The 14,718-nt window shown below is 42.3% G+C and overlaps 1 protein-coding gene across 4 annotated transcripts in view; it reads right to left on the bottom strand.

Annotated features, from left to right (window-relative positions):
• The window catches only part of LOC122556778 (F-box/WD repeat-containing protein 11), a 177,509-nt gene that overhangs the window by 21,742 nt on the left and 141,049 nt on the right, over positions 1 to 14,718 (bottom strand). For all 4 annotated transcript variants that reach the window (XM_043703932.2, XM_043703930.2, XM_087995466.1 and 1 more), the window contains 5 exons: positions 9,819 to 9,956; positions 8,262 to 8,380; positions 5,691 to 5,940; positions 3,486 to 3,604; positions 73 to 183 (listed from right to left, as the gene is read on the bottom strand). In XM_043703932.2, the coding sequence (XP_043559867.1) occupies positions 73 to 183; positions 3,486 to 3,604; positions 5,691 to 5,940; positions 8,262 to 8,380; positions 9,819 to 9,956 (737 nt within the window). The remainder of the gene's footprint in view (positions 1 to 72; positions 184 to 3,485; positions 3,605 to 5,690; positions 5,941 to 8,261; positions 8,381 to 9,818; positions 9,957 to 14,718) is intronic.

Below are 14,718 nucleotides of genomic sequence, written 5' to 3'. Positions count from 1 at the left end.
TTTTAGACATCCCAAAATAATGAGACACAATATAAATGCAAATCTTCAAATACTGTTCAGAGTTATACGCACCCATCGTAAGCTCCACTCACAATCCTCTTGTTGTCAAATCGAATGCATCGTACTAATTCCTCGTGGCCTTCTAAAACCCTCAGACAGGCACCACATTCTATGTCCCACAACCTGTAAGGAGGAGTGCCAACATGATAGACATTTGCTATATTCAGTTGATGCTTCAATTATATCAGTAAATGGATGTGCTCCTCTAAATACTAGTGTCATCGTAAGGTGAGAGGCGTCAGTCGTGGTGAAGAGAATTCTTCCCTGTTTGGGAATCACCTGTCCTCAGTACCTACCTCTCACCGAGTGATCTACAGGATATGTTCCCAACATCATATGACCCTCTCCACAATCATTAGTCTAGGCAGCCAGCTCATAGCAAGCATGACTTCCTACAGAGTCTGCTCAGTGATACCAGGACAGCAGCCAAGCTGTGAAAGACTCAAGCCATTTCACAAAAATAAAACTGGCATTTGTACAAGGTCAAACCTAATGGTAACCTTTCACATGAAAAAGTAAAGAACAGGATGAACAAATGAACCGTAAGTTCTCTTACTTACAGGTATCCATTTGTAGAGTTCTCTCTCATTTGGTGTAAATTTATGCCCATTAGGAACAAGAGGATTACCAGATTGGAAACAAAAGATCAAAGTCCATCTCATTCTCCTTTCACAATCTGACTAACTGCATGAGTCAGAGATGTACAGCATGGAAACAGACCCTACGGTCCAACCTGTCCATGCCAACCAGATATCCCAACCCAATCTAGTCCCACCGGCCAGCACCCAGCCCATTTCCCTCCAAACCCTTGCTATTCATATACCCACCCAAATGCCTCCTAAATGTTGCAAATGTACCAGCCTCCACCACATCCTCTGGCAGCTCATTCCATACATGTATCACCCTCTGCGTGAAACAGTTGCCCCTTAAGTCTCTTTTATATCTTTCCCCTCTCACCCTAAGCCTATGCCCTCTAGTTCTGGACTCCCCGATCCCAGGGAAAAGACTTTGTCTATTTATCCTATACATGCCCCTCAATTTTGTAAACTTCTATAAGGTCACCCCTCAGCCTCAGACACTCCAGAGAAAACAGCCCCACCCTGTTCAGCCTCTCCCTATAGCTCAAATCCTCCAACCCTGGCAGCATCCTTGTAAACCTTTTCTGAACCCTTTCAAGTTTCACAACATCTTTCTGATAGGAAGGAGACAAGAATTGCACGCAATATTCCAACAGTGGCCTAACCAATGTCCTGTACAGCCACAACATGACCTCCCAACTCCTGTACTCAATACTCTGACCAATAAAGGAAAGCATACCAAATGCCTTCTTCTACCTGCGACTCCACTTTCAAGGAGCTATGAACCTGCACTCCAAGGTCTCTTTGTTCAGCAACACTCCCTAGGACCTTACCATTAAGTGTGTAAGTCCTGCTAAGATTTGCTTTCCCAAACTGCAGCACCTCGCACTTATCTGAATTAAACTCCATCTGCCACTTCTCAGCCCATTGGCCCATCTGGTCCAGATCCTGTTGTAATCTGAGGTAACTCTCTTGGCTGTCCACTACACCTCCAATTTTGGTGTCATCTGCAAACTTACTAACTATACCTCTTATGCTTGCATCCAAATCATTTATGTAAATGACAAAAAGTGGAGCACCCAGCACCAATCCTCGTGGCACTCCAGTGGTCACAGGCCTCCAGTCTGAAAAACAACCCTCCACCACCACCATCTGTCTTCTACCTTTGAGCCAGTTCTGTATCCAAGTGGTTAGTTCTCCCTGTATTCCATGAGATCTAACCTTGCTAATCAGTCTTCCATGGGGAACCTTGTTGAACGCCTTACTGAAGTCCATATAATTAATTAGCCTGCGATCACTTGAACAGGATGTGAGGAAAACTTTAATGATGGGAAGTTTCAGGAATAGGAGGTCCAAAGACAATTGTTCTTCCCAATTACATTATACCTAACCACATCCCATTTTAAACTACTCAGTAAACAAAATGTTATTTTCTGAAAGAAATTTAATATGCATTGATTCATTCAGCTTTCACCATCTTCTTAGGGAATTGATTTTCAATTGAAAACTCATTTACTGAAATAACTTCTCTGCAAATTCAAATTACCTCTCAAAATCCAACCAAGGTCCTAGGAGATGGTGATTTGGTGATAATACCACTGGATTAGGAATCCGGAACTTTAGGCTAATATTTTGTGGACATGGGTCCAAGTTTCATCATGGCATTTAGTGAAAGTCGAATTCAGTAAAAAATAAAATACCAGGATTAAAGGCTATTCTAAAACCACATAACCACTGTTGAATGTCATTAAAGCCCATCTGGTTCACTAATGTCCGACAGAAGAGGAAATGTGTAATCCAGACCTGGTCTGATCTACATGCAACTTCACACCCACAGTAATGCAGCTGACGCTTAAATGGCCCAGCTAGATTAGTTGAAAAGCAATTAGGAATGCAATAATGCCTACATCTCATGAATAAATAAAATGTATATTTCTAATGTCTTAGATAAGCTGGGGCAAATCAACATAATCTACATTATTTTACTATGTTCAAAATTGCAATAAATTCTCGATGTGCTTTTTAAAACTATTTTCAAGCAACCTATTCAGACATGTATGATACACCCATCTGTCTTTAAGGTCTGGCTCAGATGGAGGGAAACTATCATCATGCCACGAAAACCTCTTATTTAAACTTCTCTCTGCTTTGGCATGCCCAATTTACAGAATCACACATGATCAAATCACTTGTCCTTCAAGCACAGTAATTCTCCAAGAACCCATTGAATATTCTCCACTGCTCTTGCTCACCATCCCTTGAGCACAGCTGTCACACTGGATTGTGCATGCTGAGTCAAAGTGGAACAGATTGAACAGAGGTTAAGGCTCTTGACGATTAACCAACAAACTGGTGTAGATGCCAGGGAGGGGACAGCAGTTGGCTTACCAATAACACCATTGTCAAAATTAACAGGCTGTCGACACTCAGTTTCTATGCTTGCAAATAAAACATGATCACTTCTAATAAGGCACCAGGGAATACAATGTAATCGCAGTACTAATTTCAGTGGACAGAAAGGATAGGCAGACTGAATTAGGTTCTTAAGTACTTGTTTTAACACAGTGCAGACCTACAAGAAACATAACATAATGGTAAATTAGTGTTATGGATGTTAGATCAAGTCTGTCTGAATAGAGTGGCAAGCACATTTGGTGCACGATAAATGGCTATATCTTCTGCAGTATAGTGACACATAGCAAGAGGATGCATTGTGGCCCACTTTGCCTCTGCCACCTCTTTAGGGGTTATCTAATTGGTTCCACAGCTCTGCTGCGTGCCTCAAGCCTTGTAATTGGTTAATCATTGCATATACACAGTCAGAGATTCAGCAGGTCAAGACTCTACCTGATGGTATTGTCAGAGGAACCACTGACAACCAGTCGGTCCCGATACTGAAGGCATGCTATTCCTCGCTTATGGCCATTCAGGGTACGCACAAATTCACAAGTGCTTGTGCTCCACACCTGCAAGGATAAACACAAAAGATGCATCATGCCCTGATAAAGGCAATGAAAAACAAAAAACAATCTCCACTTTCAGCCACAACCTCATAGGGACTCAAAACAATCTCCAGCTTCTGAAGATGAAGACAAATGGAGAAAACATATCACTATTCAGAAAAACAGCTTGCAAAAAGCACTGGCGAGGGCGAGCAAGCAAGCAAGAACGAACGCCCAGCAGAGGCCTCCAGTCCTCATCACAATCCAGTGACTCCTACTGGAAAGGTCTGGAGATTGCCAGTGACATCCTATACCATAAGACAATCTGCCAATACACTGCGCTATTTGTCAAAGTATAACCATTTGGGCACATGACAAAAGGCCAGTCACACAAAGTCATTTTATCAGAATCGTTATGGTGGAGGAGGGAGGCCATTCAGCCCCTATATCTGCACTGGCTCTGAGTACTAACTTGGTGTCAATCTCCTGTCTTCTTCCCTTAAATAATCATCCAAGTTCAGAGTTAAATAGAAAGAAACAACACCAATTAAACCTGCCTCAATCACACTTTCAGGAGGTGGAGAAATTGACTTTTTGAACGTAACCCTTCTTCAGTCCTGAAGAAAGCTTACACCTGAAATGTCAACTTCTCCACCACTTGATGCTGCCTGGCTTGCTGTGGTCTTCCAGCCTCTTGCCTGTCTATTTCAGATTCCAGCATCTGCACATTTTTGTGTCTCCATCATACTTCCAGGCAGTGTAGTCAGGACCCTGGCCACTAGCTGAGTGAAAATGCATGTTCTACCTCACATTTGCAGAGAATATCAGAACACTTGGGCAAAAGGGAAAGGAACACAGAAAACTAGAGAACTATGTCACAAAACCATGGAAAACTGGGGAGCTCACAGCATTAAGTATATAATGAATACTGAACACGTGATCAGAATCTAAATATCTTGCCACTTTAGAGCTCAAACATGAGAGATTAAGGAAAAACTGAAAACACAAAAATGATGATGCTGGAAGTTACCAACAGCTCATCAAGAATTAAAAAGGAAATATTTCAAGGAGAAAATTTTTTTTATTGCATCTTCGATTGAATGTTCACTACCTCCAGCACTTCAGTGCCTGGTCAGTGGCAGCAGTTGTGCACCATTGACAAGACATTGAAACCACTCACCAAATACATTCCAAGCCTGTGACCTCTGTCTCCCAAGTAACTTCTGACTGTTGCTGGCTCAAAACTTGAACTCTCTCCTAAACAACACTGTGGGTATACCTACACCATAAGGACTACAACAATTCAAGATGACACCTCACTGCCACCTTCTCAAGGGCAATTCAGGGTGGGCAACAATGACTGGTTTGGACAGCACTACTCACACCCTGTGAAAGAATAGTAGAAAGAAACAACTTGCTGCAGCAAATTGATCCAGTTGAGAAGTCTAAACTGCTAAATGGGTTTCCAGGGCAGGAAAGGATAGATTCAAGCGTCATGCGGCTCGGCCCCTGATCAGAGTTTGATTGATCAGGCAAGCATCAGACACATTGCTGTACAACCTAGAGTGGGTCGGAAGATTCAAATCTTGTCTTGCTAAATTAATGTCGACAAGGGCAATTTCAGAAGTCCTGGCAGCGTTTATGCGCACCAGGTCTGACAGTCCAAGAGAGAATATAATCAAAGAGAAACTTTGGGATAAAAATATAACATTATAAAATTATGATGATCCAGTCTTCCTTTCATGAAAGACTGCAGCTATTTAAAACATTAACATTAGTCATGCAGTTCCTTATACACAAAAGCAGTGATGCAGCAAACATGATATAGGAAACAAAAGCAAAAACTGCAGATGTTGGAAATTTGAAACAAGATCAAAAGGTGTGGAAACACAGGAAGTCAGGCCGAATTGCTGGAGGAAACAGTTGATGTAAAGGGTGTAGATCCTCTGCCTGTGCTAGAAAAAAAGAAGCCCATAAATTCTCCAAGCTGCCAGGGAATGGTGGAAACAGAGACAACAGAGCAGAGACTCTCATTCAGGAGAGATACAGGCACACAAGCGAGAATGAAATTGAGACAGGGTGGGGAGGATAAGAGAACATTTAAACTCACTTTAATAGTCCGGTCCCCTGATGCTGACACAATGTATTTGTCATCAAAGTCTACCACATTGACCGCTGCCCGATGGCCAACTAACACCCTCCTCAGAGTGATGTCAGTCGGCGAGGCCATGTCCCATACAGCTATAGATCTGTCCTTGGAACATGTGACCATCAGTCCATTACTGAAACGAAGATGCAACACTGCCTCATTGTGATGAATTAGTGTGTTCAAGACCTCTGCTGTATTAACATCCCAGACCCTAGGAAAGAAACAAATTCCGTTCGGTTACTGTCTCCAAATAATTTTACAATGGGCATATCCCATAACATTACTCTGGATGAAGAAAAGTCTAACTGCAAAAAATAAACATGAGAGGGCTTTTTCCTCTGCCCTGTAGAAAGTCCCTTCTGTTACAGTAGTGCAATGTTGCACGAAGAGAACCTGATCTGTTACACTGTTCATATCAATGGCTGGTTTTCATGTAGTAATCAAGTCCATAAGCATCCACAGTATGGTCTACCATAGAAGAGGCAGAGTCATCATATGTCGCAGTACATTTGCTCTAATTATTATTATTGATGGGGAATTGAACCGTGTGCACCAACTATTTCAATACCCTAGTCATAGGACCCTTGCTGTGGTTCAAATCCCACTCCAGGACTCTAGTTGCTCACTTTGGTGAATATCCTAGTGAAGTACTAGAGAAATGTTGCAGGGTTTGCCATCATTTGGATGAGATGCCAATTGCAAGAGCTCGGATGGACATAAAGCCTTTGCAAAGAAAAGGAGGAAGTTCTCCTGGCAGACTGGCTAACAGCAATTCTTGAACAAAAAACCCCAGAAATCAGAACCAGCAACAGAAATTGCCAGAAAGAAATTCAGCAGGTTAAGCAGTATAGTTAACCCTTCAGGTCCAGTGACCCTTCTTCAGAAATTCTGAAGGATCACTGGACTCAAAACATTAACTCTGCTTTCTCCCCACGGATGATACCAAACCTGCAGAGTTTTCCAAGCAGTTTGTTTTTGGCACGACTTCAACCTTCAGTTACAACAGTGCATCAACTGGTCATTCATTTCATTTGTTGCCTGGGAATCTTGGTGGGCAGAAGGAGGACACTACTCTTCATCTCACTCAGCTACGATCCTGGGGAGAGCTAAATGGCCACTTATAAAAGAGATGATAGTCAACCTGTGCTTCAGCAGGAACAAAGGGCTAAGGCACCCACCCTGAGGTGGTTGTAACAGTTCTCAAGGTGCTTTGGGAAAAAAAAGCAGCAGGGTTCAGGCTCTCAACCAACATGATGCAAACAAATTATTTGATTATTTATTTCAATCAACCATGATTATATATCTAAACTATGGGAAGATGGTGATGCAGCAGTAATGTTCCTAGACTAATACAGGGGACCTTGGCTAATTATTACTAGGGGGTTATGTGTTCAAATCCCACCAGGACAGCTGGTAGAATTTAAAGTCAATAAATAATCTGGCATTGAATGCCAGTCTCAGAAATGCCATCCATGAAACTCCGTAATTGTTATAAAAACCCATCCGGCTCATTACTGCTCTTCAGAGAAAAGAATTTGCCATCCTTATCCAGTTTGGCCTACAAGTAACTCAACACTCAAAGTAACATGGGTGATTCTTAATTGCTGTCTAAAATGGATGAGCAAACCATGAGCTTTAGGGCAATTAGAGACAGGTAACAAATGCCAGACATGCTAGTGACAAAAACATCCCTAGAAAAGAGATTTTTTAAAAATCGATCACAAAACATTTTGGAATACCCTGAAGTCATGCCTGGTCCAACAGGAGATAAATTCTGCCTCTCTCTTTTACAATTAAATAGTTTGTTGGGCGATGGCGAGAATGGGATAATAAAGGAGAAGCATTCACCGTTCGTGGACAGAACAACCTTTATTATCGGAATGAGACGGGCAGAGAGTATTTTGTTCACGTAACAGAGTTCGGATAATGGATCGTTCAGATAATGGATAGCGTTTTTACAGGACCTTGAGATCTTGTTCGGATAATCCAAAATTTGGATAATTGATGTTCGGATAATCGAGATTGTTCTGTAATCTCCTGATAGTTGATAAATCACCTCAGCATGTACAGGGAGCAAATATCGAAGTCAAATAGAGTCATAGAGATGTACAGCATGGAAACAGACCTTTCGGTCCAACCCTATTCATATACCCATCCAAATGCCTCTTAAATGTTACAATTGTACCAGTCTCCACCACATCCTCTGGCAGCTCATTCCAAACACGTATCACCCTCTGCGTGAAAAAGTTGCCCCTTAGGTCACTTTTATATCTTTCCCCTCTCACCCTAAACCTATGCCCTCTACCGCTGGACTCCCTGACCCCAGGAAAAAGACTGTGTCTATTTACCCTACCCATGTCCCTCATAATTTTGTAAACCTCTATAAAGTCACCCCTCAGCCTCTGACGATCCAGGGAAAACAGCCCCAGCCTGTTCAGCCTCCCCCTGTAGCTCAAATCCTCCAACCTTGGCAATATATTGCTAAATCCAGATAGTGCAGCCCTAATAGGCTGGTGTACTGCTGCACCTCACCTTACTGTAGAGTCTGAAGACCCAGTAACAATGACATGCTCATCATATTGAAGACACAGCACAGAGCCTGTGTGTCCAGTCAGTATCTTCAAACACTCCAGTGATTGTTTGTCCCAAATCTGTAGCAAATAAAACCAGACAAATCAAAACAGATCCTGGTTTCGATGTAAAAACCGTAAGAACTGTAGCTGAAGTTCTGAAGGGTCACCAGACCCGAAACATTAACTGATTTCTCTCCACAGATGCTGCCAGACCTGAAATGTTCCAGCAATTTCTGTTTTTGTTTCGGTTTTTGATTTTTTCTTTTCCCAATCCTTCTTGCCTTAACAGCAGCACAGAAACTGTTTCTATAGTCACTACTATGGGGAGAGAAAAATAATTATTGATCAAAATGTTTTAATGAAGCCATCTAAAATTGCATCAAACTGATCGTATCGGAGGTGAATCAGAGTTTAATATTGTCCTCATAATCCATCAGCTCCTCTGCTGACTGAAAGAATTGATTCCTGATTTAACTAATCCAAGCTAGGTTGCTGTAGTGTATTTCACAAGGGAAAGATTGACTATGGCCTGCTGTTCCTGATCACTGTCGAGCAACCCTTAAGCGTAGATTTGGGTTCCTCCTTGGTTTCCAGAGTCTCCCAGGAAGAAAAGCTAATCCTCTGGGAACTCTTGTGGGCAATCAGGGAGAAATATCACGGGGACATTTCAACCTGAACTGCTCTAAACAGTAGGTCCACACAAACCCAGGAGTCCCACACATAAGTTTAAAGATAAAGCTGAGGGCTGATGCACTTTGTGAACAAAGCATAAGAATCAGCATGTCATGAAATCAACAGCAGGATCGATTCAGCAGGTCTTGAAATGAAACTTTTCAAATTTGATAGAGTTGGAGATTGCAACTATTCTTTGGCATATATTTGTCAGCATAGCTCTATCTAGCATTCTTGTAAAGCTCCAAGTTAGAAGCTAACTTGTCCATCATAAAGCTGCTAATCCCTTCATAATAGAGCATATATCCCTCAATCCCATTCTAGAGACTCCTGCCTTGGTATAAAAGTTAACTTGGTAGAAGTGGGTACTGCAGAGGGTGGAGATTAGAGTCAAGATTAGAGTGGTGCTGGAAAAGCACAGCAGGTCAGGCAGCAGAGGAGCAGGAAAATTGACGTTTTAGGCAAAAGCCCTTCATCAGGAATGATTCAGTCAGTCAATTTTACAGTTCATATCAATTGGACTGATAATAAACGCAAATTCAACTACCTTGACAAAGCAGGCAGCTGAACATGGAGTGAGCAACTCAAGCGAGATTAAAATACTAGAAAAGGCTGAGTATTCATAGCAGTATTTTGCAGGGGAAATAAAAACATACTGAATATTAATATTTATACATAAAGTGCTGGAAAGACTCAGCAGGTCAGGCAGCATCTGCTAAGAAAGAAACAAGGCTACCGTTTCCAGTTCAACATAATTTTTCAGAACTGGCAATGTATGTGCTAGTTTTATTTGTAGAAGTTGCCATTTTGCCAGACAACAGAACACATTGATGAAAATACTCACTTTGATAGAGTTATCTCTCAGACCACTGATTATTTTCTCATCATCGTACTGCAGACAGTAAACTCCTTTGCTATTTTCTGACCGACACTGGATTCTCTGTAGGTTGTGCCTCCCACACCTCCAGTTCGATTCTATGGTCTGTGGGAAGACAAAGTGTGAACAAAGTCAGCACAAAGTGCCATGGACACATATTGTAAAAGCACTGGCTATCATGACAAAACTGGAGAAAACAGTGGCTGTCATGATTTATAATAGTTGGCAAGTTGGATTTAAAACAATCCATTCTTAGGTCTGGATAAATTAATTGCTTCACTGTCAATAATAACCTTACATACAACTGGACACATAATTACATTGGCAATTGAAGATATGCTCAAATCAGATATTCACCATTTGTGCCGATGCTGCTTCAGAAGTTCATTTTTTAAAGATCAAGACTAGCCGCTTGAAATGAGAAAGTGTGCTTAACAGATTGGAGAATAATTATTCTGGCTGCTTATCTATGGAAGTGAAAATTGGCAGGAAAAAGGCAGCGCCAAGATATTAACGCCCAACTTCACAAGTTGCAGGTTTCAAAAGCACAATCACACACATAAAAGTAATCCCATGGCACATCATAAACCTTGTTATTCCAGTTCAGACTTGTTTGGAGATCCGAAGTCTGAACCTGAAATTTGTACCACCCATCTTAATTTTATACCAAGGAGGTCTGAAAAAGTTTGCTTGATGCAATAGTTCGGTCTAACTTGTGCAAGAAATAAATATGTCCCCAAAAGGAGTTGTCTTTAAATCTTTGGTACATTCCTTCCTTCAATTATTACATTTTCAGCATCTTCTATCATCTTGCTCTTGAGAAGAAATCCATTAAATTTAGTCAGAATATTTTGGTCCAAAGGTGTGGAGGTTTATTCCTTTTAGAACAGACAATGAGAACCTTGCCTGAACTTCTTAATGCTTAACACCATAATGGGTTGGCAAGTATCATTTGGCTGCTATGTATACCCAATACCAAGAAAACAAGATCCTGCTCATGGGAGAAACAGCTTCATTGTGGAGAAGGATTATATTTTGCCACAAACAGAACAAGACAGATCAGAAGTGCCAAACTTTAATATCTGCATGTAGCTGAAGTTCTATGGATGGTGGCATTCTGTCACCTCAACTCACAACCACATTGTACCTGCAACTCAAAATTGCAGAGTTTTCAATAACGGCTGCATCTCTGATTGCATTGCTAAGCATTGCTCTTAGGAAAGCAATTCCCCACTCCCACCATATATTTCAGCAATGTTTCAACATGCCCCAATCATCAATTCCTCAACATCACAGGCAGTGGTAAGCAATTTGGGTTATCATGGTTTTAATTAGCACTAATCCAAAGTCCCCATTGTGGCCAGCTTCAACTTTGAAAGAGACAGAAAACAGATTGAAAGTGGGGCAGCTGGATGCTACTGACATGCTAGGCTTATTGGTTCATGGAAGCAGAACGATCCACACTGCACCCACCAAACAAATCACAACATGTCCATTGTAAGGGCCACAGTCTGCAGCAGTTTATGGAACAACTTGGCATTAATTTACCTTTGCCTTGAAGCTTAATATGACCCAGCTACCCAACACTACACATGCCAAAAATCTCAAAATCCAACATTAGATGTAATTTTATGAATAATTCTATACTTATTCCTATGCGAGTATTGCCAGCTGGACAGAAATTGTGCATGTAGGGTGAAACCACGACTATCAGGTGATGGAAAGAAAGCCAACTATGCCAAACTTTGTTTATGTTTGAAGTAAAATTAAATTCTACCCATTTTTGGCATCGAGTCAGGTCCCTCTTTTCCTGTTAAGTTGGACAGTGCCTCCCTTCTGACGCTTTCACTGGGAAAAGGGAGTATCTGTTCCTGGAGTGAGGGTCAGTACCGCACTGTCTCTATACACTGGGGACTGCGAGCGCCTGGCCCTGTGTGTCGGTCAGTACCACACTGTCTCTAACACTGGGGTCACTGATCACCTGGTCCTGGAGTAAGGGTCAGTACTACACTGTCTCTATACACTGGGGTCAGTGAGCACCTGGACCGATTGTGTCGGTCAGTGCCACACTGTCTCTATACACTGGAGACAGTGAGCGCCTGGTCCTGGAGTGGGGCTCAGTACTACACGGTCTCTACACAATGGGGACAGTGAGTGCCTGGTCCTGATGTGTCAGTCAAAACCACAATGTTTCTTATACACTGGGGACAGTGAGCGCCTGGTCCTGGGGTGACGCTCAGTACCACACAGTCTCTATACATTGGGGACAGTGAGGCTCAGTACTACACTGCCTCTATACACTGGGAACTGCGAGCGCCTGGCCCTGGAGTGAGGGTCAGTACCACACTGTCTCTATACACTGAGGTCATTGAGCACCTGGACCTATTCTGTCGGTCAGTACCATACTGCCTCTATACACTGGAGACAGTGAGCGCCTGGCCCTGGAGTGAGGCTCAGTACCACACGGTCTCTATACATTGGGGACAGTGAGGCTCAGTACTACACTGCCTCTATACGCTGGGGACAGTGAGCGCCTAGTCCTGATGTGTCAGTCAATACCACAATGTTCTCTACACACTGGGGACAGTGAGCACCTGGTTCTGGTCTATCAGCCAGCACCATAATGTTTCTATACACTGGGGAAAGGGAACATCTGGTCTTCGTATGTCAGCCAGTACACACTATTCATTGTGGGGAAAGGGAGTACCTGGTCTGTGTGTCATGACCACATCATATGGTCTATGTGCACTGAGTCATTAGCCAAATCTATGCAGTTAAAGTCTGGCCTCCTATAATTATTCCATGAAGCTCTGCCCCATAAACTGCATGTACAGTTGAGAAGTCAGTGTGCAAAGGTCTGTGCAAATCTAGCTTTGTTGTTGATCAAAACAAGAATATCATAAATAGGAGTAGACAATTTGACCCAGTGATTCTGTCCTACCATTCAATTGATCGACGTTTGAGTTTGGGCTTCAACCCTACTTTCCTGCTCTTTCCCATATCCCATGATGCTCAGAAACCAACAATTGGTCTTTCCTAGCCTCCCAGGTATTCAATGATGAGGCATGCAAAGCCCTCTGGCACAGAGATTTCCAGAGACTCGATCATCTGAGTGAAGAAATTTCTCTTCGTCCTAGTCTTAAATTTTAGACATTTGATCATGAAACTATGCCCCTGGTCCCAGGTTCCACAGGATGAGGAACCACAATCTTCAAGTTTGGTGCTGATGTGAGGAGGCTTTGAGGAATCAGTCAAGGTTGAAAATTTTTTAAGTCCACTCTTCCAATTCTAGGAGTACTGTGGCCACCTCTGCTGGTTCAGTCCGCCTGTGGGAGAGAACATATCTCGTGTTGTTGACAGAAGAGTCCAGGACATTTGTTGTAAGATGAATACAACTTTGTGCTTGAACAGTTTATATGACAGTTCTCCCACTTTCGGCTCAAACCCCTCAATGTTAGGATCCCCTCCCATTTATTCAACAAGTCCTTCGAGTCACAGAATCAATCGATCTTGTGGCCACTACTTTGGTGCCATACTACAGACAGCAGATTCTAGTGTCGAGCTTGATGCCGAACCATAGTATCCCTACAATGTGGAAGCAAGTCATTCAATCCATCAAATCTGCACCAACCCTCCAAAAAGCATCTTATGTAAACCCATCATTCTACCCCATTCCCATAACCCTGCATTTCCAATGATTAATCCACCAAGCCTGGACAGCCCTGGACACCATGGACAATTTTAGCAAGGTCAATCCACCTGCCCTGCACATATCTCCACTGTGGGAGGAGACCCATTAATACACAGAGACAATGTCTGTGTGGAGTCTGTACTGTCGCCAGAGGCTGGAATCGAACCCAGGTCCCTTGCGCGATGAGGCAACAATGCTAACTAATGAGCCACTGCCAGCCATTGGATGATTTGGTCAGTTGTCTGAACTGACTTTTTTTGTGGCAGTTTAATACAACTGAGTAGCTTGCCAGACCTTCTCCAAAGTCAGTTGTGAGCCAGTCATACTGGAGTCACATATTAGCCAGATTGGGCAAGGATGGTAGATTATCCTCCCTGAACTGAGCCCAATGGATTTATATAACAATTCAGTAGTTTCACAACCATCTTCAATAAGATCAGTTTTTCATGCGTAAAGTAATTGAATTCAAACACGCTCAGCCGCTATGGTGGGATTTAAAGTCTTGTCTCTGGAGTACCAGCCACTAAAGCTACCAATATAATAGCCCAATACTACTAATTTCCCTGAATGGGAAAGCAGCAAGAATGGACGGAGTGTAGAGCTAGTTAAAGAACCCGGAGAGGCAAGGTGATTTAAGGGTCTAAACAAAGATGAGAGCGTTTAAAACCAAACAAGAATTGATTTGGTGCAAACTCATACTGGAAGTAGTATTTTGAATGCAAGTTTATGGAAGACAATGGAAGGCTGGTAACAAGCAAACAATGAACATAGGGATGAGGGATAAGACGCCCAAAAGGAATACTAGTTCCTTACCCACTACAACACATTCCAAGGATTGAGACTGTTGAGTCTAATTATAGAATTTTACAGTAGAAGGCAGCCATTTGATCCATGATATTTCTACCGGCTGCTGAAAGAGCTACCCAGCTAATCTCCATAGCCTCCTAACTTCATCACTTTCAAACATATATACAGCTTTCCTTTGGAAGCGCATTCCAAATCCTAACAACTGAGTAAAAATATTTGTCCTCATCCCCCTCTTGCTGACAATCCTGAAATTGTTGGTATGTCAGTAACTAGGAGAATCAAGTGGAAACAGAACATCCTTCTTTACCTTGTCAAAATTGTTTATAATTTTGAACACCTCAGTAAGGTCACCTCAATCTTCTCTGATGT

This window comes from Chiloscyllium plagiosum, unplaced genomic scaffold, assembly GCF_037043375.1.
Source record: "Chiloscyllium plagiosum isolate Xiang-an unplaced genomic scaffold, Cpla_swu_hap1 HiC_scaffold_16, whole genome shotgun sequence".
Lineage (NCBI taxonomy): Eukaryota > Metazoa > Chordata > Chondrichthyes > Orectolobiformes > Hemiscylliidae > Chiloscyllium > Chiloscyllium plagiosum.
This window is presented reverse-complemented; position numbering and strand designations above follow the sequence as displayed.